Consider the following 24,655-nt stretch of genomic DNA (forward strand, 5'->3'; position numbering starts at 1 on the left):
GCAGGAAAGAACGCTGCAAAACCATTATGTTCTGCAACAAGGCTTCTGGTTTGAATTGCCCGATGACAAATCAGACGAGTTCATTTTCAGACGTGGCAAAAGAAAAATAAAATCTGTCAACTGGACAAATCGTTGCTTCTTCTTCAGTTCTGGTCAGATTACTGTTGGACACAGCCTTATATCTGTCTGAAGGGAGGGGCTAACTACACTGAAACTCAAAACAACAATTGTTTACAGTTTCTTTTTGTAGGCTAGGTCAATTGTGTTACCTTTTGTGTGCACTGTGCCTGAGTCCTTCTTAGCATAGTCATTCAAGCCCCTATGAGTGATTTCACACCTATATCCTGGCTAGCTCTATTGTTGTAGGTGTGAAATCACTCATTAGGGGCTTGATGGATTTTATTTCTTTTGCTATGGATCAGACCAGAACGACTGAAGGATTACACAAATATTTCATCTTCAGACTATTGAATAAGTCTTGCTTCCCAGCTGTGTCTGAACAGTGTGTGAGCAACGAGTCCAGTGAGGAGCCCCAAACTCTCAGACCTGAAGACGCCCAAACCATCAGATGGAATTTTGACAGTGACCAGGGACCTCCCAAGTCCTCAGAAATGTCACTTAAAGAGACTGAGCCAAGTGTCAAGTTGGTGGGCATAAAACCTATATCTCAGTCGCTCTCACCAAAATGTAGAAAACAAAGTGCAGTTCAAAAAAGACAGGTGATTGCTGTTGGTTGGAGATGCCGGAGTAGAAATCGTGTTTGGAGAAGTCGAGTGGTCACTTTTGGAGATGCCTTTTAACAAGTGCACAATGGGAAACAGAGACATTAGATAAGAGCATGACAAAAAATACAGAGAGGTGCACTATGTAGCTCAGGAAAACAAAGTGTAAAGTCTTAAAGGTAGAAGATTGGTTGGAGTCGCCTTACAATGCTCCAGAAGTAGATATCTGCTTTGGAGATGTTGAGAAGTCAGCATTCAACCAATTTGCAAAAGTCAACCATTATAGTGGAGAGAACTCAAAGCACATCAATGTTCCAGAAGATCCTCAAGTGGTTGGAGTTACCTAACGAAACTCTAGAGGTTGAAATCTGTTTTGGAGATGTGGACTGGGCCACCATCAAGCCTTCATTAGACAAGTTTAATCTGTCTTTATAGAAATGCATTATCCTCAGAAGCGTCACAGGATGGTGTTGGGATGTGTCTTGTAGTCTGCCGCTCATGGGGAACAAGCTTCCCCTACTGTCTAGCAAAACCAAGTAAAGCAAATAGACAAGAGCAATAAAATAACAAGCAGAGTAAGAAAATTTTAAATCAGCCAGATTCGATCACTGCAAGAGACAAAACCACATCATGGACTTGAACAATGCCAGGGTCATCTGTGCTGGAAGCAACAAATTCCAGCACTGATCCAAGAGGCCATCAAGATCTGCCAACGAGGTCCAAGGAAAAGTGGACAGTGTTACAAAAGACCTTTTCTCTCTACATATTTCCAACAAGACAATTTGAAAAATAATAAATACTACTTAAAAAGCCAGAAAAACAATCATAATTTTGTTTTGCCATGTTGTCTGTGGCTTATGATGTTAATCTGTGAAATATTAAATGATGCCTAAATGAAGCCAACAAGATTTAGTGTCAGCAGGGCTTTCCAAAGAGATGTAATCCACAGCCAACGTCTCTGCCACCTGATTGTTACATTACATGTGGATACCAAACTAAACTCCTCGCCAGTTTTGTCATGATACTCTTTTCAAACTTAATTAATACCACTTTTGATGCCACGATGATAATAAATATTTGTTTTAAATTCCCATGTGGCCTTATATCTGTGTAATCTCTCAGTCATCCAGGTATGTTCCATAGTGGTCCATGTGCGTATTGATACTTTACAGTGATGTCATGCTGGGGGTGTTCTGCATGTATATCGATGGTGGAATGTTAGTTACCATGGTGACACAATGATGAAATAAGCTGCAGTATCAATACTAGTCTATGTGTCTTATACTTGTTCTGATACAGATCATTCTAAAGCTATTCAGGAGAGGTTCATTTCTGTCCTGTGAATGTGACTTTTTTAGCATCGATACCTGCTGAAATAAGTGTCTAGTTTTGATACTAGTTTTAGTATCGATTAGTTTTTGATTTTTGATACTTTTTCCTCCTCTCTCCCTCTAATCCCAGTTAACAGCAGATAACATGACCAGATGTAAGCTCCTTCCTCTGTCTTTGTGTTGGTAGGTGCTGGGCTCTGGCTCTCTTTGGAGGAAACAGTGAAACAGGCTTTGACCAGAACACCACCTACTCCATCTTCTCCATCTCTATCACCCTCACCGACGAAGGCTTCCACAACTTCTACCAGGTACCAGGATTTTTAGAGTAGAGATTTAACTGTATGTGTAGAAGAATTATGCAGAAATACCAGAAAAATCTGCATGCTTACTGTGAGCTGGCTTGCCTCTTAAAAGATCTGACCTGCAACTTGATATGGTGACGTCATCTGCTTGTCTCCATGGAGATAGAAAACTTTAATGCCATACTATGGATCATTCCATGCAAAGCAATATGCAACATGCAACATCTCAATGATGACTAGTAGGTAGGGTCCCTCCACCAGAAATGTTACACATTGCACCTTTAAACAGACTAGAGAAGTACAGTTGAAATAGCGATGCAATGAAGGTAAAGAGGAGGCTGCATGTTCACAAACTCAGCCAAAATTACAAGTTGGATCATACTGCAGATAAAAACATTGGGAATTGGCAATAATTTTAAAGCCACAATATAGCCCCAAAAATGTTACTTTTGCTAGTATGGCACAAAACGTATTTATGTTTATGTTTTATTATATTAACCACACCAAAGTATGGTTTTAGCTTTCTATTTCCTCTGAATATTCTCCATTGAGATAGACACGTTTATGCCATACTCTGGAAGATTATTGCCAAAAGAACAACATTTCCATGGAAATGAGCAGAAGGAGGCCCTTCTCCAGGCCAAATAAGAGTCAGGTTTGTGGAGATGCAAGCCCACTTACAGTAGGATGCATGTTTTTCTGTGCTTTTCAGTGCAGTAAACACAACAAAAATTGCAAACGATAAAAATTGAAAAACCCTGCTTTTATTTTAGCTTATTTTTTGGATAAATAGTTGCATACTATGGCTTTAATAAATTTTACAAAGTATTCACGGTGATGTTTAAAATACTGATCAACTTTAACTAACGTTAGTTATTGACAGCAACAGCAAAACAAATATCAGATATCGGTATCAGCTGAAGAAATCCATGTTGGACCTTCCATTTACTTTCATAACTATAATCAAAAATAAGGATGAATTGGTGCATTGTTTAGCTCCATCCAAACTTCAGATGCACTTTATTACCAGCGCCTGTTGCAGTATAAACATTAAGTGTTTGTGTTATGTTGTGGAGCGGTCCGACCTGACAAAGTCCATTATACATTCACGTGTTGGTGACAGGCCCGAGCACAGCTGCCTCTGCTGTCACAAACCCACCAGGTTATTTCAGGTACAGGTCTGTTGTCAGTTGCCATGACAACCATGGGTTTCAGCTGAGATATTTCCGATAATTCGCAGCAGCGTCGGTGTCTGCTTTGACTAAAGTTTGACGGTAACACTCAGATAACCTGCACTTGAATGCTGCGAGGAGAGAGTGAAGAGCAGTTCAAAGCACAAGAGAGATTAGATCAGCTATCACATTGTGTTTTTCCACTGATGAATATCTCCACAATTATTCCTCAGCTGTAAGGTTATCCAAGTTATCCAAGATATGATTTAGTATTTTTTACCCTTTGCAAATAAAAATAATCATTATCTCTCAAAATCATTAAAGTGTAAAGCATATGACAGGTTAAACTACTCTTGTCACTAAAACATAGTTAACATCATTATATTTGAAGGAACTGTGTATAGTCTGCGCTGTAACTGGATTCAAAAATATTATTAATAGTATTACAGTCATAGATGAAACTTGCCAGTGCCTAAAACTGCAGATAGAGGACACGTACACATTTTTCACGTACACATGATGTATGTCATCTGTCAAAACCAGGAAGAATATTTGTATCCCCACTGACTTGTACATATCATTGTTACTGTGGCTGTAAGGACAAAACTACGTTCACCACACAGTCCACAAGCCTTTGTCCACAAAATTTTACTATTATTCATGAATAATGAAACTTGATCTCTAGTTTGTACATTCTGCAGTTTGTACATACTCTAGTTTGTACAAGCTCTAGTTTGTTTATGCTCTAGTTTGTTTATGCTCTAGTTTGTACATACTGCAGTTTGTACATTCTGCAGTTTGTACATACTCTAGTTTGTACAAGCTCTAGTTTGTTTATGCTCTAGTTTGTTTATGCTCTAGTTTGTACATACTGCAGTTTGTACATTCTGCAGTTTGTACATTCTGCAGTTTGTACATACTCTAATTTGTTTGCACTTTAGTTTACAGGATAAGTCATGTAACCTCTACTGTACACACCAGCCAAAGTCATGTGACATTAACATCTGATGTAGAGTCACTGCTGAAAAAGTGAGCAGTTAAATCAAGTACATAAATCAACTCTGTATTGCTTGGTTGGTAAAATTTAGACTTTACACTTCTCTCTCCTTCACAGCCAAAAACCCATGAAACAAAAATGTGATTTCTATGTAAAATGTGTTCCTCTGAATCTGATGGCTGTCATCATCACGGTTCAATGATTACGATTCAACAACAACCCGTTCATTCCGTACACAATGCTATTCCAAGTAATGCTTCAGCCAACCTGTAAAATATGTTGTGTACGTGTACCTAGTCAAAGTCTGCTTTTGTACTGCGAAAAATCCTGAACAATGCTAGTTAGTCATTTGCTGTGGTTAGTATTGGCCGTGATAAATACTTTGCCATGGCCTAACAGTTCTGACCACTTGTGTTTGTTCATTGCAGGTGACACAGCTCGTGTTTCAGTACCTGAAGATGCTACAGACGCTTGGACCACAGCAAAGGCAATGTCACACAATCACTATATACATGGGTTTGGGCATACATGAAGACAATGTGTAGATCAGCTGTCTATTGCTGTGTCATTGGAAGGACACATCTTTTAAGGAGCAATTTAAACTGTAGGCTTGTAACTTCATCACAATCAAACTATATGTGAAATTCTAAAGCTTTATACTTTGTGTTGGTCATGTAGGATATACGAAGAGATTCAGAAGATAGAAGCCAATGAGTTTCACTATCAGGAGCAGGTAAGAAGGCAGACATCTTTGGAATTGATACATGCTAATTATACATATCGTACAAAAAGTCAGGTTTTATATATAATGGCAAGTAAGTACAGAGCAGTGGGTGGAGATAGGGGGTAGGTGAAAACAGAAATTTTCAGAGCACTCAAGCCTAAAATGCAAGACAATACAGGAGTACTTAAAAATGTATGAATCAAATGAAATACAATAATGAGAATTCTGTTATAATGTGATTTAAAGCTCATAAAAGTCTAGTTTGAATATGTCTCCTTAAAGAGGGGTTATTTTACTTCTATGAGGTATTGACAGCTAATACATAACATATTTAGATCACCATATTACCTTTTATTGTTTTGAAAATGCTATATTTTCCAAAATAACGTGAGCATTGTACAGAATATTACACTGTTAGGACGGCTCGAATGGGGCCCAGGACAGATTGATAAATTAAAATTGAAACATGCATGGATGACATCTAAAACCTCTTCAGGCATGTTTTTGATGAGGGAATAATGTTATAGAAAGATGGTACAAAGCCCCCAAAAAATCAATTTCTGCTTGCTGGAACTTTATCTTATTTTTTGTTTATAAAAATAAGGACTGTACAACCATTCCTTGAGTAAAGACCCTAATGTATAGAGGTTAAGAGTTTTCACTTGAAATGGTGTTTGTTTTGTGTTTAGATTGACCCAATAGAGTATGTAGAAGATGTGTGTGAGAACATGCAGCTGTTCCCTAAGGAGGACTTCCTCACAGGAGACCAGCTCATGTTCCACTACGACCCAGAGGTAAGTGCCAAGTACAGGGCTGCTACTCAGAACCTCCAGAATCCACTGACTGCAGAGGCTGCACTAGCACTGATTCACAATTGGCTGCAGGTGCTGGGGTTTAGGTAGTGACCATTCAATGCAGAGAGTGTAATTTTAGGTTTAAACCAACTGGTTTTCAGCAACCCAAATGAGGCTCATTCTGCTTTCTGATTTGATCATCTTGAGAAACATAACGCCAGATTATAACACAAAAATATTGGACATGATGAATAAGTTGTTTAAGTGAGTTGGGTCTATTTAAAGGGACAGCTCATATTATGATCATGCAATGTAAATGTGCCAGAATTAGCTCGCTGACTACTTTCCATCTGTATTCCCTGGTAGGTCAGAACAAGAGGCAATATACACAGAGGCAGATGAGTACATAGGACTGGAAATTGGGGAATATTCAATGTTTTGGTCAAAGAGGTATATACTGTGAACCAAGTTATGGAAAAATAAAATTGTTGAGTATTGTTGTCTATGATTAAAACTAATTTTGAAGGTAATTACAAAAACTAACCTGCAGTAGTTGCAGTGTTACTTTTCAAACAAGGGTATATAATAATAATAAAATAAAAATAAATAGGTTTTTACCAGTCACTTTTCCATACATCAGACCCTTCAACCCCCACCAACACTCACACACACCACATTCATACTAGGTAATGGGGGGGGGGAAGTGTCTTGCCCAAGGACTGGTATTCCTAGTCTCCCATCCAAGTACTAACCAGGCCCCACCCTGTTTAGCTTCTGAGGTCAGACAAGATTGAGCATTGACAAGACAATATGGCACATAATATCGATATTAAAAATTGCGATATACATTTTTGTCAATACTGCCCACCCAAAAGTGTCAAACCCAGGCACTCACCCCTCCCTCCTTTTGTTCTTCTGCCTCACAGGTCATCAACGGTGCTCTGTCCCTCCTCACTCCAGACCGGGCCAACCTGATGCTGCTGTCCCCAGAGCACGAGGGCCGATGTCCCCTCAGGGAGAAGTGGTTTGGCACCCAGTACAGCGTGGAGGGTCTGTACTGCTCTTCCTCCTATTCTAACAATGCAGTCCTATTCTGAGCAGATGTATTGTCTCCTCTCCCCTGTGTGCTGATGTTCCACATGATAAAATGGAAGCAGACAGCAGCAGTCACCACAATGTTTGGGTTTAGAGAAGGAGCATTTCTTGTTAACAAAAGAGGAGATATGTTTTACTGAATGTTTGTGTCTTGCAGATATTGCACCAGAATGGATGGGAAAGTGGACAGGGGAGCTAGAGCTGGACAGTAGCTTACATCTCCCCGCAGAAAATGAGTTTATAGGTGTGTTGAACTAACTATTGACTGTTATTACATATGTGTTGTTACAATAGGGAATAGGGAGAGCTCAATGAGAGAACTCACTCTCCTTTTCATGGGTGCACTGTTTAAAATACAATAAAATACAAACAAAAAACAAAGTAAGTATATACGTCCCTTTAAAACATTAAAAACAGGTGCAGGGGTGAGTATAAATGTTTATCACCAGATTATTAAATTGCATTTGTGGCACCAAAGTATCCAATTTTGCATGTCCTTGAAATACATTCAGTTTTTGGGAAGCAAAATAACCAAAAAGCTTTTTTTCCCATTTCATTTCTAATGCGACCAGTTTTTAGACTTATAAAACAAACATGGTTATGATGTCCCTTCTGGGTCCAACCAGAAACTTCACAACTGATTTTGAGCTTTGTTTTTGTTCTTTATTCATCAAACAAGAGACAATTACCTTTCAGAAGCATAGATTTAACCACAAATTGTATCAAATGCGTAAATAATGTAGTAATAATCTTGCACAACATAGTATTGCCAGTTTATATGTCTCACTAACTGCCTGTCACCGCTAACACTAACTTAGCCTTAGCCTAGCTTCTTACCTCAACCTCCCCGCACTTTCTGTCACAGTTATAACCGATCGATCGATACTTATATCCTTGTTAGCTTTAACCGACTGCAATCTCTTTTTAACGTGAGAAATGTTGTTGTTAAAAAAAAGAACATTATAAACGTGGTCATTTTTGTCAATCAGCTGGTGGACCCAGAAGTGACATCACACACTATGGCATTCATTTTTTCCATGGAAAATGTATGATAAAATAATATTCCAGCTTTGAAAGCTTGCAGCCATCTAATCAGCAATGTGGCAACTAATGACCACGAGACCTATCATTTTATTCAAATTCTGTTTCTGAAACTTATCATTAAAATATTTAGCAGATTTTTAAGTTTTAATTTTGTTTTTTTGGACTAAAATTAATTGGGTGTTGGACATTAGTTGCAACATAGCCAGTTAGCCTCGGTCGTGCTTTTAAACTTTTAACATTTGACTTTTTTGAAAAGTCTATTGGGAAAATGAATGAGAAATGTATGGATTTTGAAGGAGTGTTGTCATGATACGATATGTAAGGAATAGACACAATTCTCAATACCGATTCCAGTACCACAATAATTTTAAAAACACCCTTTATTTGGACGATAGAATATCGTTTTCAACATTAAATCATAGTATTTTCTTTTAAATTGGTCTTATATCTGTGAAATCCCTCAGTCGTCCAGGTAGGTTCATAGTGGTCCATGGGCGTATACTTGTCTATGTGTCTTATACTTATTTTGATACAGCTTAAGGTCATTCGAAAGTTATTCAGGAAAGGCTCATTTCTGTCCTGTGAATTAGACTTTTTAAGTATCTAGTTTCAATACTAGTTTTAATGTTTGATTTTTGATACAGGCCCACTCAGTTCCCTACTTTGAACTGAGTGGGCCTGTTAAGCTCCAAAAGAGTAAAAACAGTTTGGCGCCTTGGCAATAACTTTTTCATTATTTACCAAAACTCTTAATTTGTGTTTGAATAAATCTTGTTTTTGCTCAGCCACTGACTTTAACCTGAAGCCGTCTGACTGCCCTGACACGGAGCTCCCCGTTCGGATCGCTGACAGTGAAAAGGGCTGTCTCTGGTACAAGAAGGACAACAAGTTCAAAATTCCAAAGGGTAAGTTTTTTGTGACCATTTATTTTATTGTTCTTCCACAAAATCAGGGGGAATATCTTTATCTACTAGAGTGATAAATGATCAAAAAGAATTATAATGCTGGGAAATGTTTTGTAAAGGCTGAAAATATGTAGTGTTCATGGGGTATTATTATATATATACCCTGCTAACCCTTTACTTTAGGTACATTTTATTATTATTATTTTTTATTTAATATTGTAAATCTAATCCCAATTGTAATATTTGGCAGATGTGATCAATCTATAAATTTTTTTTCTCCCAAAAACTGTCCAGATATAGATTAGAAATGTATTTAAATTGTTCTGAAAGCTCTTTTTTCCTCTCCCAAATCTCCCCAGTCCTGTTCATTTTATTTTATTGCCAGTTAATAGATTTTTTTATTATGGTCACAATATAGTTGTAAAAAATATAACTTATTTCTATGCAATATATATTACCAAACTAGTAAATCCAAACTTCATGTATAAGCTCGTCTCATCCAAGACCAGTGTTAACCTATTAGAATTTAAAGAGGGAATATTATGTAAAATTGACAGTTAGCAGTACGATTCTGTGCAAAGCTCCGCCCACAAGCCAACGTCACCCACTCTCCCACAAGATAATTCTCCATAAATATGCAAAAACATGATACAAAACTGTACACAGCAACTTGACAAACCTGTGCAGTAGTTTCATTAGCGGGATGCATGCGGACTGTGTTGTGATAGTGCTCTGAAGGGGGAGTGGTAAGCTAACATGGTGATCTATATATGTTATGTGTTAGCAGTTAATACCCCATACAAGTAAAACTGCCTCTTTAAGAAAATAAAGAATTTCTACTATTTTTCTCCCTCGATGGTGTGAACAGTCGTAAAATTGTGGTATTTCTTCTCACAAATATCTCAACACTGAAATGGGATATAGTGACACCCATAGCCCTTGTGTCAAAGTGCTTTATTGAGCGGGGAGCAGCGGTGTTAGAACAGTGACAGCCTCTTGTCCTCTCCTCCACAGCCTACATCAGATTCCACCTCATCTCTCCTGTCATCCAGAAGTCTGCCACAAAGTAAGCACCAAGCAGCAAGCAGCCTGACAAATCTACTCTCATCTATGCCACCATTTCATTTCCTCCTCTTGTCTCCCTCTCTCACTCAATCTGTCCCCCTCTCTCCTCTATTCTCTCTCTTTCCCTCGCTCCCTCTTTCTCTTCCCCATCTCTGTCTCTACCTCTCCCTCTTTCCTTCTTTCTCTTCCATCTTTCTCCCTCTCCTTCCCTCTCCCATCTCTCCCTCCCTTCCTCCCTCCCTATCTCTTTCTTCTGCCTCTTTTCTCCCTGCCTCTCTCTTTCTCTTTCCCTCCCTCTCTTCTCTTTTTCTTCCTTTCTCGTTCTGTATCCCACTGCTCTTTCTCCCCCGCTCTCTCCCCCTCTCCCTCCCTCTTTCTCTCTCCCTATCTTTCTTTCTATCTATCCTTCTCTCTTCTCTTTTCCTTTCTCTCTCCTGCTCTCTTCCTCTTTCTCCCCTCTCTTCCTTCCTCCTCCTATCTCCCTCTCGTTCCCTCTCTGTTTCCCTCTATCTTTCTCTCTGCCTCTCCCTCCCTCCCCTCTCTTCTTTCCCCTTCCCTATCTCTTTCTATTTCTCCCGCCTCTCTTTTTCTCTTTGCCTCTCTCTCTTTTCCCTTTCCCTCCCTCTCTCTTCTCTTTCTGTATCCAACTTCTCTTCCTCACCCTTTCTCTCTCCCTATCTCTCTCCCTTCTCTTTCTTTCTCTCCCTCTTCCCTCTCTCTTCTCTTTTCCTTTCTGTCTCTCGCTCTCATCGCTTCCCTCTCTCCTCTCCCTCTCCCTCCCCCTCTGTCCCCCTCTCTCCCTCTCTTTCCCTCTCTCTTCCTCCCTCCCTCTCCATCCCCCTCTTTCCCTCTCTCTTCCTCCCTCCCTCTCCTTCTCCGTCCCCCTCTTTCCCTCTCTCTTCCTCCCTCCCTCTCCCTCTCCGCCGCCTCTCTCCCTCTCTTTCCCTCTCTCTTCCTCCCTCCCTCTCCCTCTCTGTCCCCCTCTCTCCCTCTCTCTTCCTCCCTCCCTCTCCGCCCCCCTCTCTCCCTCTCTCTTCCTCCCTCCCTCCCTCTCTCTCTCCCTCTCCGTCCCCCTCTCTCCCTCTCTTTCCCTCTCTCTTCCTCCCTCCCTCTCCGTCCCCCTCTCTCCCTCTCTTTCCCTCCCCCTCCCTCCCTCTCCCTCTCTGTTCCCCTCTCTCCCTCTCCTTCCCTCTCTTTCCCTCCCCCTCCCTCCCTCTCCCTCTCCGTTCCCCTCTCTCCCCCTCTCCCTCCCTCTCCCTCCCCCTCCCTCCCTCTCCCTCTCCGTCCCCCTCTCTCCCTCTCTTTCCCTCCCCCTCCCTCCCTCTCCCTCTCCGTCCCCCTCTCCAGTGTGGTCCTGTTTGACCTCCTGGTGAACATCCTGGGACATAACTTGGCTGAGCCGGCGTACGAGGCGGAGGTGGCTCAGCTGGACTATAAGCTGGTGGCTGGAGAGCACGGCCTGGTCGTCAAAGTCAAAGGCTTCAACCACAAACTGCCTGTGAGTAGCACGAGCTTAAAGGGCCAGGACGTGTTTTTCCCCTAATGGATTTAAACAACATTTGTCCTGCCCCAGTACAGACATGTCCTATTTGTGGTTACTCTTAGATGGGGGCATTTATTGATTACATAGCACTTTGTCATGAAATATCCTAAAGGTAAATTCACAAATATTGAACCTGATAAATTCTATTAGTAAATGGACCCTAGTATTCAGAGTATTACAACAAAGCATTTGCATTTTAGCTGCCCCTGCCGGCCCCTCGTCCCGTCCGTCTTTATTAAACATCATTGTCCTATATAATGTTGTGATGTCATCTAAAACCCAGCAATAAACAGCTCTCGAGGTCAAAATAAGTCTGTCTGATAACCAGGAAGTGCACGTTAGCATTCTAGTTGTTAGCTTCACACAGAGCATATGGTTAAAGTGATAGTATGCAATGTTTTAGAGGTGGGAATAGAAAGTTAAACCCATACTTCGGAACATTCCCCATGGAGAGAGATCAGTTTTATGCCATGCTGTGGAAGATTACAGAGGAAAAGAGTAACATTTCCATGGAAACGAGTAGGAGTAGGCCCTCGTCTATGTCCCATTAATTCTGTGTTGATGGGACATGTACAGACGTGTTGCTTGAACATTGAGTTTGTTTTGGGGCTCTGAAAATCCTTCTCTCATTTCTTTGATTCGTTTATGTTTGGTTCTTATCATCTCTCAAAAATGTCACTGCTTTTAGTCGACAAACCATCTACTTTTAGTTATAATTTTAGTCGGTAAAAATATGATGAAAATTACGCCCAAAGTATAGACGACAAAATGACCACTGGCTACGTTTACAGGCACAAAAATCTGACTGTTATCTGATTTATGGACATCTAAGATTATTTAAATGACATGCAGTGATCAGAGGAACCATGATCAGAAACAAATGTCATTTTAATCGTGGTATAACTGAAAAACGGGGATCATAATTAGATTTTGAGTGTGCGCATGACCACGGGCATTGGTACACAGGGCCAACTGCAGTTTGAGTACTAGACAATTCTATTCATCTTTTTGCCTTTCTTTGGGGATCCTCATTACTGAGATCCTGGGTTTTGTCTCATTTTAGTCCTGCTTTAGACCATGTTTGGCCCTGAGTATTTTATGAAAAGTACTGTTTACACATTCTCGGCTAGTTCCAATACAGTTTGAAAGAATGTATTCACACGTCACAATGCTGTCTGCTGTATTGTAGCACTGCAAAGGGAACATTCTATTCTTTTACTTGTGTTTTTCGTAGTCCTTGGTGCTCTGGACAGTACACTGTTAATCAAGGAGGCTGCACTGTTCAAAAGAAAAGTACTGCATATTTAGGTTAACAGAGATGGATTGTCCTCTGTTATACTTTCTTGAGTACTTTTCTAGCACCATACTTTTATTCTTACTTGAGTAATGTTTTTATTGAAGTAACAGTACTCTTACTTGAGTAAAAGCTGACGTTCCTCTTCCCACTGCGTCTAAGTCTACAGTGACTAAAGCTTTATGTGACAATGAAATGATTTGAACATTTGTGTTTCTTGAACTTTGAAATACCAGATTTTGTGCATTATTTCATGTTTTATTGTGCATATTAACTTTAAATTATAAAGCAGATGTTATGTCCTGACAGTTACTCTTGAAGTTACTTGTACTTGAGTAGCAGTTTCTCCAAATACATTTTACTCTTAAATAAGTAATTTCTCTGACTGCTACTTTGTTTGTGTATGAGTAATATTATTTTGAAGGAACATTACTCTTACTTGAGCACAGTTTTGGCTACTTTACCCCCCTCTGCTGGTTGGATACAGCAGATATGACATACTTAGAGGTAACTCCAGTTCTGTTACCTAGCAACCATAAACCTGATAAATGACACAATTTTTTTTTAGTAGACTAATACAAATAAATTACAACATTATTATTTTTTTAATGAAGGTTTAAACTGTCAGAAAAATGCCTTCCTTGTGTGTAAATTTCTCTGGATTTTTAATGGAATTTTTTGTTGGTGGTACCTGTCAGGATAACTAAATCTGAAGTGTGATATATTGCTGAAGAAAATATAGACGATAAACGATAATATTGAAACTAATTTATGCCACTGACACAGTAACACATGAACAAGATCAACCCCCCCAAAAACTATTCTAAATGTACTGCTCTGTAAACAAAAAAACATGAGCTACTTTAAATAAATAGAATGAAGCACTTAAGTACTTGTAGTACTTAAGCCTGTCACATTAATTACCATATCAACTTATGGTTCAATATTTGAAAGCTGTAACAGTACTTTTTGGGGCTCAATATTTATCATGGGTTCTTTTCCTTTGCAAAATTGGGGAGGTTTTTGTTATTTTGTTGTAATATGCCAAGATTTGAGGTGTAGTGTTGAATAAGTCACTTCTATGGATAATTTGAATGATACTGTATATAAAAATAGGTTTAGTGGGATTCAGTAAGTGGGACACTTCATCTGAACTTCATCTGAACTTCATCTGAACTTCATCTGAACTTCATCTGAACTTCATCTGAACTTCATCTGAACTTCATCTGAACTTCACCTGAACTTCACCTGAACTTCATCTGAACGCAAACGCAGTTTAACCGGTGTCCCAAATATCCCAGCATTATTTTGTTACTATCATTCGGCCTCTCTCTGAGGAGTGCGAACGATGCCTGTTAACTATGGCGTTTTGTAAGCAGGGTCATTCTGGACTCTGATGCATTGTGGGTGTTTTATATCCCTGCATATTTCAACAGACAGCCTTGCTTGTGCAGAATGCATTCTTCTAACACTGTCGCACTGCACAGTCTTTGGAACTTTCCAAGAATAAGCCACATGTCCATCTGTATTTACACTTTAAATATTATCTTTTATACGTCATTTTCGGCACATAATGTTCTTTACATTAGAGACGAATAATCTAGAGAAAAAATATATATACATAGTGAGTTTTGGTTCATGCTGAAACTGATAATTATGAGATGTCAGTTAATTCAAGCGGGAAGCACTCTCATCTCAGAGCAACAAGTGGAGTTGTAGTTTATTCAGTTCATTTCAAGTTTATTTATACAGCTAATTTAAAACAACTTCAAGGTGCTTCACATAAAAGTCAGCAAAAAACAAATATACAAATAATACAATACACAAGAAAAGAACAATAAAACACCAAGATCTCATGTCTAGCTAGTATTAAATGCCAGGGAGAAGAGGTGGGTTTTCAGTCTAGTCTTAAACTGTGTTAAAGATGGAGAGAATCTGACAGGCAGAGGGCGCTGTTCTATAGTCTAAGCACTGCTACAGAAAAGGCTCTGTCACCTCTGGTCTTGAGCCTGGCTTTGGGCAAAGCGACAGGAGCTGGTCAGCTGACCTCAGGGCTCTGGGTGGAGTATAGGGCTGCAGTAACTCCATCAAATAAAGAGGACCCATAGAGTAATTTAAACACACAAATATTTAAACACAGTCAATAACGAACAATATTATCCGTACTGCTCTCTCACCAAGGATTCAAAGAACCACAGTTAGTTTCTTAACTTGTTCTTTGTGGAGTTTGCCTGTGTTAGGGTTTCTCACGTTTCCTATAATATGCACAACAGGAAAAATTCTGCCATAGAACTAGCATGCTAACGTGCACTTCCTGATTATCAGACGATAAAACACTTAATATTTAGTTGCACACAGCCTGCAGTAGATTTATTTTGATCTCAAGAGCTGCTTGTACAATATATCATGTATATAACAGCTATTTATACTGAATTAGTCTACAATGCACTATATATATATATATATATATATATATATATATATATATATATATACTATATATATATATACTATATATATATACTATATATATATACTATATATATATATACTATATATATATATATATACTATATATATATATATATACTATATATATATATATATACTATATATATATATACTATATATATATATATACTATATATATATATATATATACTATATATATATATATACTATATATACTATATATACTATATATATATATACTATATATACTATATATATATATACTATATATATAATATATACTATATATATAATATATACTATATATATAATATATACTATATATATAATATATACTATATATATAATATATACTATATATATAATATATACTATATATATAATATATACTATATATATATATATATATATTCATTTTACCGTTTGTTCAGTTGTTGAGATTGCCACAGAAAGTCTACAATATCTTCTGGTGCATTAAGAACCAAAGACGTTTGAACAAAGCTAAGACAATAGCTGTAGCTACAAAGTTTGGCTGCAAATTATCCACATGATTCTAATGAAGGTGTATGGAGTTTAAAAACACAGTGGAGTGCTTCCTGTAACACCACTCAATGACATCACAAAGTGGACCAAAGCCTAAATATGCAGGATGTATATGTTAAATACATGCAAATGAAACAAAACACAACTCTTGGTATGTTTTTGATGAAGAAACAACATTTTAACATGGATCCAAAAACATGGGGTAATGTAGTCCCTTTAAACCACTGGATAAACCTGTAGCGTCATATGACCTCCCTGCTTTATTTCATCTGCAAACTGCATGACATTTTCCGAGTCCAATTCAGTCCACACCAGCCTCAGAACTTTTGTAACAACAGCAATGGCCCAGAAATGACTCACGCTCATTGGCTGTGTTCTTTTTAACAACTGGCCGTGACAAAGCGTTGTTCTGTGCTTTCCTCTGGCCTGCTGGGCTCTAGCTGCTGTTCCGCCTGATCGTGGACCACCTGGCGGGTTTCTGCGCCTCCCCCGACGTCTTCACCATGTTCTCTGAGCAGCTCAAGAAAACCTACTTCAACATCCTCATTAAACCTGAGAAACTTGGCAAGTGAGTGATGGTCACGCCGCTCTGGAACCAGGCTGTGGGGGAGGAGGGATGGGAGCTGCGCCTTCTAGTGGTGACAGGGCGGTTAGGTGTGTTGAGTTGTAGTTAAAAGAAATGGGCAATATGGCAAATTTGGATAAAAAATGGAATGCTTGAGAAGAAAAACAGGTTTATGATTTTGATATTAAATACATTTGTTCTAAAAACTCAATTTTAAGAGAAAAAGGAAAAGAGGAAAAGATCTTACAGCTATTGCTTACTCATTAATATGAATAGAATAATAAATGTGTTTCGGAAGAGTGAATACCTGCATTAAAATGTATTTTGTAAAGTGTATTGATACATAATTGGAGAAGGAACAACCTCACATGCCCTCACCACAAGAACTGGGTTTTCTATATTTCTCACAAATTCAGTGCCATTTGAAGGCTAAACTTTGTGAACAAGTACCACCATGTATTTGTCTGATTTTAGGAAGGTAACTGTATTCTGAATATCACCAAATGAAAGAGTAACTGTACCAGAAGACAGTTACTCAAAATTAGTATCTTGATTATGTATTTTCAGTACATATATTCAGTTACTTCTGATAATGGATGTGAAGTTTGTCAGTTTTGCATCTCTCTGATAAAACCATCATAGACTAATTATATACGATTAAATGTAGATCATAATATCTTCATAACATGTCAAATTAGAAAGTATTTTTTTATCGACTTATAATGGCTTAGCATTTGGGAGAGTTTTATTGCAATAAAATCCCTTCATCCTCCTCTCTTCCCTCCTCCTCTCCTCATCTCCTCCCCTCCTTCTACTTATTTCCTCTCTTTCTTCCTCTGTTTCTTCATCTGCTGCTCTTCCTTTCCTTCTCTCTTCTTTCCCTCCTCCATAGGGATGTGCGTCTGCTGATCCTGGAGCACTCGCGCTGGTCCATGGTGGAGAAGTATCAAGCTCTGATGGCCGGTCTCACTGTGGACGACCTGATGGGCTTCAGTCAGTGTTTTAAATCGGAGCTGTACGTAGAGGGGCTGGTGCAGGGCAACTTCACCAGCGCTGTGAGTGGACATCATTATCACTCTTCTGCTCACTCTCTGTTTAATCACTGGTAGGGGTGTAGTGGAGTAAGCCTTTGCCAAAGAACTGGAGGATAGCCAGATCAGTGCACATGTTGTTTTAGATGTTGAACTTTAATTCCTCTGGTTATTTTTAAAGTGGAACCAAACAGCTTAACTCCACCCACAACCACATTTTAAATAGAGCTGCTAAACTGAGCTGTACCTGGAGGACTAAAGGGGAGAGTGAGGGGGGAGGAGGGGCAGGGTCTGAGGGTATGAGGAACAGTGTTATTGGTCTAACATATCAAACTCCGCCCCGACAGCCAGGTGTGTGTAATCAGAAACACCTGGCTGTAATCAGAGCAGTCATGCGTGATGTCATATATTACTTAAAAAACGCAGTGACCACTGGTTGCAGAGCGCACAGCTTTTGAACACAAAGCTGCACATTTACATATTCTGCACTACAGTTACCAAGAAATGAACAGAAACAGTAGATAATGCATTTGAAACACCATGGCTAACATCTGGTTCATTTGTAGCAAGTGGTTAACAAACGCCCTAAAAGCTGTACATAAATAGTATCTCAAAATGCTTCTTCTTTTAAATGCAGCAGACATTTTATCATTTTTATTGATTGTAAAGCTTTGATCAACTTCTCGTTCTGATGGTGAATCAAAGACAGATTTCCACTATGGTGTGTGATAAAGTTAACACTGAATGTCACAGTCAATCTGCTCATACTAGTTTTTTAGACAGATTTCTTTTTTTCTAAAATATTTTCTCATAAATACTATTTGAAATTACATCTCTTATTCTGATTGGCTGTACTCGAGTTACCATATCCCTATTGTTCTTCCTCTTTTGTCTTCCTCCTCTTCATCCAATGTCATTGTATCTTCTGGCAGGAGTCGGCTGAGTTCTTACAATACGTCACAGAGTAAGTATCAAATTTAATGTTTTCTTAACTCCACTTTAACCCCTGTTACTTCCATACTCTATAATTTACGCTGGCATTTGTAGTTTGCCCCATAATCTCCCTGTGCTGTGTTGGCTGACCCCCACGCCCACCACTAAGCCTCTCTCTCTCGTTCCCATAGCAAGCTGCAGTTCTCCAAGCTGCCAGCAGAGGTGCCGGTCATGTTCCGAGTGGTGGAGCTGCCGCAGAAACACCACATATGTAAAGTGAAGTCACTCAACAAGGGAGACGCCAATTCAGAAGTCACTGTCTATTATCAGGTATATAAATGTATACTTACTGTCAGTGGTGGGGGAAGTACTCAGTTTTAAGTAGAAGTACAGAGTCTTCTTCAGCACAGAACAACGGGCAGCTCTTTAAATAGGTAGTAAGTCATGTGATTAAGGTCATGTGACAGTTAAATAAACAAACAAATCAAAGTCAAAGATTTCTGGTAATTTTTATTTGTGTTTTTTGTATGCTCAAAGACGTGAACTCATAAACTTTAGCCAAGATGTTACCAAGCTAAAAATAACTCCTCCAATTGAGCAGGCCTCATAAAGGAAAAAATAATTAGCACTTTTCAATTCAGCTCAAAAATGTATTGAAGTAGAAAAACCTGCAAATGTAGTGTCCACTGTGTACTCAAGAGAAGTAAAGATCACATAGGTTAACAGTTTACATAGGTACAGTATTTATACTTTTGTACTTTATTACTTTCCACCATTGATTATTGTAAATGTTATAAAGAATTGCTTTTGCTGATGGCGTTTTGTATGTGTTTTTCAGTCAGGTCCCAAGTCTTTGAGGGAGCATACACTGATGGAACTGTTGGTGGTAAGTTCAAGATTCAGTTTAGTGGTAATTTCTGTCCAGGGAAAACACATGAAAATGGACTTTGTGGCTAAATCTGGTGTGTTTACAAAAATGTTCATTAATGTAGTGTTTTGTTTGTTTTTGTTTTGTTTTTGTTCTTTTTTTTAGGTACACTTACTGTTAAAAAGTTGCCGCAACACCGTCCATTAAAAAGTTCTCAAAAGTCACCAATTTGAGCAAAAGTGTCACTGTGACACTGAGTCTGGCACTAGACACAAGACAGAAGTAGATAGACGTTTGCTCAGGGCACTACAAAATGGCTAAATATTACATTAAAGCCACAGCATGTAACTTTAAAAAAAAATTGAAAATAAATGGAAAAAATCTGTTATTTTAGTCTTCTTGTTGTTCCTTTGGCTCTAATCTTCCACAGTATAACTTTCTGTTTCCATAGAATCATGCAGGTGACATACCACCTCTAGAAAGTTTAAATAACCCTGTGAAATAGTTTACTGAAATTGGACATTTTTCCAAGGCACGCCTAATCCCTCATGTGCCACTAGTGTAAAACACAGTGTTAATTCAAACCATTTTTTATTAAATTCATATGAATCCGATCCTTCTGTTTTTGCTTTCTCTTGAACTTATGAGTGAATATTTGACACTGTGCTTGTTTCAGATGCACATGGAGGAGCCCTGCTTTGACTTCCTCAGGACCAAAGAAACCCTTGGGTAACACTTTAATGTTTATTCCACATGGCATAAAAAACATGATCTAAGTAGCTCCACAGCTGTCTGAGCAGGTCTGAGCAAGATGAGCGTATAAAAAGTGTACTATGTAACTTTTTCAGGGGTGAATCCAGCACCTGTTTTTGTGTTTTGTGCTTTACCTGGAATGTTCCACAATATGTCCTTCTTCTCAGACTGTGCCTTAACTTCCCCCAACATCAATAAGAAAAGGAGAGAAACAGTAGAATTGCCACTAGCGCTTGTAATAAGCGCTTGGCATTTTGAAATCACCTTCTGCCCGTGGCGCTGTTTGGCATATCTCACTTGTCCAGTCCTCCCAAAGCAGCACACACAAATGTCTTCTGCTAACTAGCACGTCCAGCCCTGCTCCAAAACACACAATATCCCTTTAAAGGGATATAATCTGTCTTATGCAAAATTGACCTTTTTGAGCTTTTAACCACGTTATATTGTTGTCCCCTCATCAAAAAACATACCTGGAGTTGTATTTTTGCTTCATTCACACTTGTTTTATTAATCCATTAATCCTAAATCGTATTCTCTGAGCACTCAAAAATGCTCTGTTTGCATTTTGTCACAATTGTTGCATCACAAGTAAAAATCCAGACATTTTCTGCACATTTTTTAAGCCTATAAACCATCACTGGATTAATTCTGTGGTCAGATTAAATTCAGATTGCATTGACATCAACCAAGAATTTGAAGTTTGGGCACAAATGGGTCTTCCAAATGGACAATGACCAAAGCATACTGCCAAACTGGGTACAGAGTGGCTTGAGGGAACAAAGTCGATGTTTTGAAGTGGCCATCACAAAGCCCTGATCTCAATCGTATTTAAAATGTATGGGCAGCCTGCAAAGTTTGTGTGAGGATTATCCAAACTGTTTGACCCAAGTCATACAGTTTAAAGGCAACAGTACCAAATACTGACGAAATGTGTATAAACTTCTGTCTTTGAAGAAAGTAATGAAAAAAGTAATTCTCTCATTATTCTGACATTTGGCAAATAGAATTAATTTTGGTAATCCTAATTGACCTTAAACTTGAAAAGTTTAGTCTGATTTCACATCAGACAGTGAGGAAAAAAAACAAAAACATATGTGTCTTTTTATATAGTTTATGTAAACTTCTGATTTCCACTGTAACTGACAATTGTATCTCTTCGCTCTCTCCCGCTCAGGTATCACGTCTACCCCACATGCAGAAACACCTCCGGCGTTCTGGGTTTCTCTGTTACTGTGGAGACGCAGGCTACCAAGTTCAAGTGAGTTCACAATGGCACAATCAGCGCTAAATCTGTGAAAAGTATTTGACTAAAGGAATGAGATGTCTCTGCCCCTCCAGCTCTGAGTTGGTAGAGTTAAAGATTGAGGAGTTCTTGAATTCTTTTGGGGAGAAGCTCAATGCCCTGACGGAGGAGGCTTTCAATACTCAGGTTGGTAAAGTCTGCAGAGCTGAAAAGTACAACTGTAAATCTAACCATGGGATTGTAATTAGCTACCTTTAAATGGCCTATGTTATGCAAATTTATGTCTATGTTATAGTGTTTCTGCATCAAAAACATACCTGGAGTTGTTTTTTGTGTCATCCACACCTGTTTAACACATAAATCCTCCATATTAAGGCTATTTTCTCAAACTGAAAATACTCCACCTTACTCCACCTTATGATGTTATTCGCTGGTAATACAGCGCTGCATTGTATTTTTAAACTTTTAATGTTAATTCCACTTTAAACTGTTTATTATTATTGTTGTTGTTATTTTTTAAAAACTTATCTAAAATGCTACTTAAGGAGTAGTATTTTTCATGCATACTTTATATCTTAAAGGTGCACTGTGTAACTTTTCAGGTGGAGGGTTATTTCTCTCCTGGGAAAATTCTACAGTATGGCATTAAGCGTATCTATTTTTCCATTAGACAAAAGGGTAATGCTACTAAGCCAAGGAAGACTAAATGTGTTTTGATATATTTTTACCAATAAAGCCAACTAAAATTGAATAAATGCAACATAGATTAGTTCAATGCCATACTGTGGAACATTTCAGGTAAAGAGTTATGTTATGACCCGGCTCGTGTGGGGAAAGGGAGGTAACAAAAAAGAAATCCAAGATGGTAAAATAAGGTAATTTAATTAACAGGTGTGCAGGGGTGAACTAAACAAAAGGCAACTAAACATACAATAACAAAGGTACATGGCAAGGAATTAAACCAAAATAAACAAAGTTTATAAAGTAACTAAACACACATTTTACAATAACTAAATCTTGCACACGGACAAACAGAGTCAGAACTGACAATCAAAGTGTCTCTAAACAAAAGCCACTACCCCCGGAAGTGAATGAACGAGATACACAACAAAGGCAGACTGGCCAGTCCAGGCCAGCAGCCACGAGCAGGTGTCCCCAGTCTCCTTAAATGGGGAGGGAGGCGGCTGGAGGTGGGCGAGGCTGAAAACGGTCGTCCAATCATGGCCCAGGGATCCAGCAGCCAGGTTTAAGGGGGAGCACACACACAGTAAACAAAATAAATACAAACAACAAAACAAACTTAAGGCCCAGGGCCATAACAAGTTACACAGTGCATCTTTAAGTAAAATTTGCCAGCAGTATTTGTACTTGTAATTGAGTACATTTTAATCATGCCAGTGCACTTTTACTTAAGTACACATTTTCAGTACATGTTCCACCACTGGTCAAAACGTATCAGAGTTTAGAGCAGTGAGTGAGCAGTTGCAGTACTGAGATGTGTCTGTTTTACTATTTACTATTTTTCATGTTTACATTAAACGTAAGAACAACCTTAGCAGAGATACTTGTACTTGAAATAGAGTACTTTTACTTGAGTACACATTTTCAGTACTCTCTCCAGTACTAATATTCAGAATATAGAAGAAGGTTTAGAGAAAGTGGTGTCTCTGTCAGTGACCAAGCCTCTGTATGTTGTACTGTGTGTTTGATTGTGTGTTTGACTGTTTCATTGTGTGTATGATTGTGTGTTTGATTGTTTTTCATTGTGTGTTTGACTGTGTTTGACTGTGTGTTTGAGTGTGTGTTTGACTGTGTGTTTGACTGTGTGTTTGACTGTGTGTTTCATTTTGTGTTTGACTGTGTGTTTCATTGTGTGTTTGATTGTGTGTTTGACTGTGTGTTTGACTGTGAGTTTCATTGTGTGTTTGACTGTGTGTTTGACTGTGAGTTTCATTTTGTGTTTGACTGTGTGTTTCATTGTGTGTTTGACTGTGTGTTTGATTGTGTGTTTGATTGTGTGTTTGACTGTGTGTTTCATTGTGTGTTTGACTGTGTGTTTCATTGTGTGTTTGACTGTGTGTTTGATTGTGTGTTTGACTGTGTGTTTCATTGTGTTTTTCAATGTGTGTTTGACTGTGTGTTTCATTGTGTGTTTGACTGTGAGTTTGATTGTGTGTTTGATTGTGTGTTTGACTGTGTGTTTCATTGTGTGTTTGACTGTGTGTTTGATTGTGTGTTTGACTGTGTGTTTCATTGTGTGTTTGACTGTGTGACTGTGTGTTTGATTGTGTGTGTGACTGTGTGTTTGACTGTGTGTTTCATTGTGTGTTTGACTGTGTGTTTCATTGTGTGTTTGACTGTGTGTTTCATTGTGTGTTTGACTGTGTGTTTGATTGTGTGTGTGACTGTGTGTTTGACTGTGTGTTTCATTGTGTGTTTCATTGTGTGTTTGACTGTGTGTTTGATTGTGTGTTTGACTGTGTGTTTGATTGTGTGTGTGACTGTGTGTTTGACTGTGTGTTTCATTGTGTGTTTGACTGTGTGTTTGATTGTGTGTTTGATTGTGTGTTTGACTGTGTGTTTCATTGTGTGTTTGACTGTGAGTTTAATTGTAGGTGACCGCACTGGTGAAGTTGAAGGAATGCGAGGACACTCACCTGGGGGAGGAGGTGGACCGCAACTGGGCCGAAGTCCTGACGCAGCAGTACGTCTTCGACCGGCTGCACAGAGAGGTGAGACTACACTTAACTACACTTTAATACAGGTGGATGTGTCTGGAGAAATCAAGAGGATCTGCTCAAATCTAGACTGGTGTAAAGCCTGGGGTACACTTTACTCTTTATTTGGACCACCAATACAACAATAATAACAGTTACAATGTATAAACGGATACTGTTACTGGTACCGCCAATCCAGGAAAATTTGCTAGACCAGGTATTGGTTCCATGATATCCGTTCAATCAATATCTTTTATTGAATGTATTAAGACTATTTACTGACTAATGTTGGCCTAGAATGTTTCATAATATTTGAGCTTTTATTCATACAAAGCTGTTCAATAGTTACTTGCTGGAGAAATAACACAATTGGGTCAGTTTTGTAGTAAGTTAACTGTTCTGATGGAAATAAAATGCTTTTTTCAGTATCTACGCTAAGATCGGTTAATATCGGGGATTGACAGATACTGTAAAAGTACCAATATCGGTACTGAACTGAAAAAGCTGGATTGGTGCTTTCCTAAACAAAATAATTTTTCTTT

The 24,655-nt window shown here is 38.6% G+C and overlaps 2 protein-coding genes across 2 annotated transcripts in view; one reads left to right on the plus strand and one right to left on the minus strand.

Moving 5' to 3' along the window:
• crlf1a (cytokine receptor-like factor 1a) overlaps nucleotides 1-24,655 on the minus strand; it is a 227,773-nt gene that overhangs the window by 110,907 nt on the left and 92,211 nt on the right. The gene's annotated exons all lie outside the window — the stretch shown is intronic.
• Nucleotides 1-24,655, plus strand: part of nrd1a (nardilysin a (N-arginine dibasic convertase)) — a 48,412-nt gene that overhangs the window by 20,576 nt on the left and 3,181 nt on the right. The window contains exons 13-30 of the mRNA XM_033988189.2: nucleotides 2,241-2,361; nucleotides 4,953-5,011; nucleotides 5,203-5,257; nucleotides 5,938-6,042; nucleotides 6,969-7,092; nucleotides 7,295-7,381; nucleotides 8,967-9,086; nucleotides 10,101-10,152; nucleotides 11,499-11,649; nucleotides 16,444-16,571; nucleotides 17,461-17,623; nucleotides 18,532-18,563; nucleotides 18,724-18,862; nucleotides 19,371-19,418; nucleotides 20,077-20,129; nucleotides 21,328-21,411; nucleotides 21,492-21,582; nucleotides 24,012-24,128. Of these exons, the coding sequence (XP_033844080.1) occupies nucleotides 2,241-2,361; nucleotides 4,953-5,011; nucleotides 5,203-5,257; nucleotides 5,938-6,042; nucleotides 6,969-7,092; nucleotides 7,295-7,381; nucleotides 8,967-9,086; nucleotides 10,101-10,152; nucleotides 11,499-11,649; nucleotides 16,444-16,571; nucleotides 17,461-17,623; nucleotides 18,532-18,563; nucleotides 18,724-18,862; nucleotides 19,371-19,418; nucleotides 20,077-20,129; nucleotides 21,328-21,411; nucleotides 21,492-21,582; nucleotides 24,012-24,128 (1,729 nt within the window). The remainder of the gene's footprint in view (nucleotides 1-2,240; nucleotides 2,362-4,952; nucleotides 5,012-5,202; nucleotides 5,258-5,937; nucleotides 6,043-6,968; nucleotides 7,093-7,294; nucleotides 7,382-8,966; nucleotides 9,087-10,100; nucleotides 10,153-11,498; nucleotides 11,650-16,443; nucleotides 16,572-17,460; nucleotides 17,624-18,531; nucleotides 18,564-18,723; nucleotides 18,863-19,370; nucleotides 19,419-20,076; nucleotides 20,130-21,327; nucleotides 21,412-21,491; nucleotides 21,583-24,011; nucleotides 24,129-24,655) is intronic.

Source organism: Periophthalmus magnuspinnatus, chromosome 22 (assembly GCF_009829125.3).
Source record: "Periophthalmus magnuspinnatus isolate fPerMag1 chromosome 22, fPerMag1.2.pri, whole genome shotgun sequence".
In the NCBI taxonomy this organism is placed as follows: Eukaryota; Metazoa; Chordata; class Actinopteri; order Gobiiformes; family Gobiidae; genus Periophthalmus; species Periophthalmus magnuspinnatus.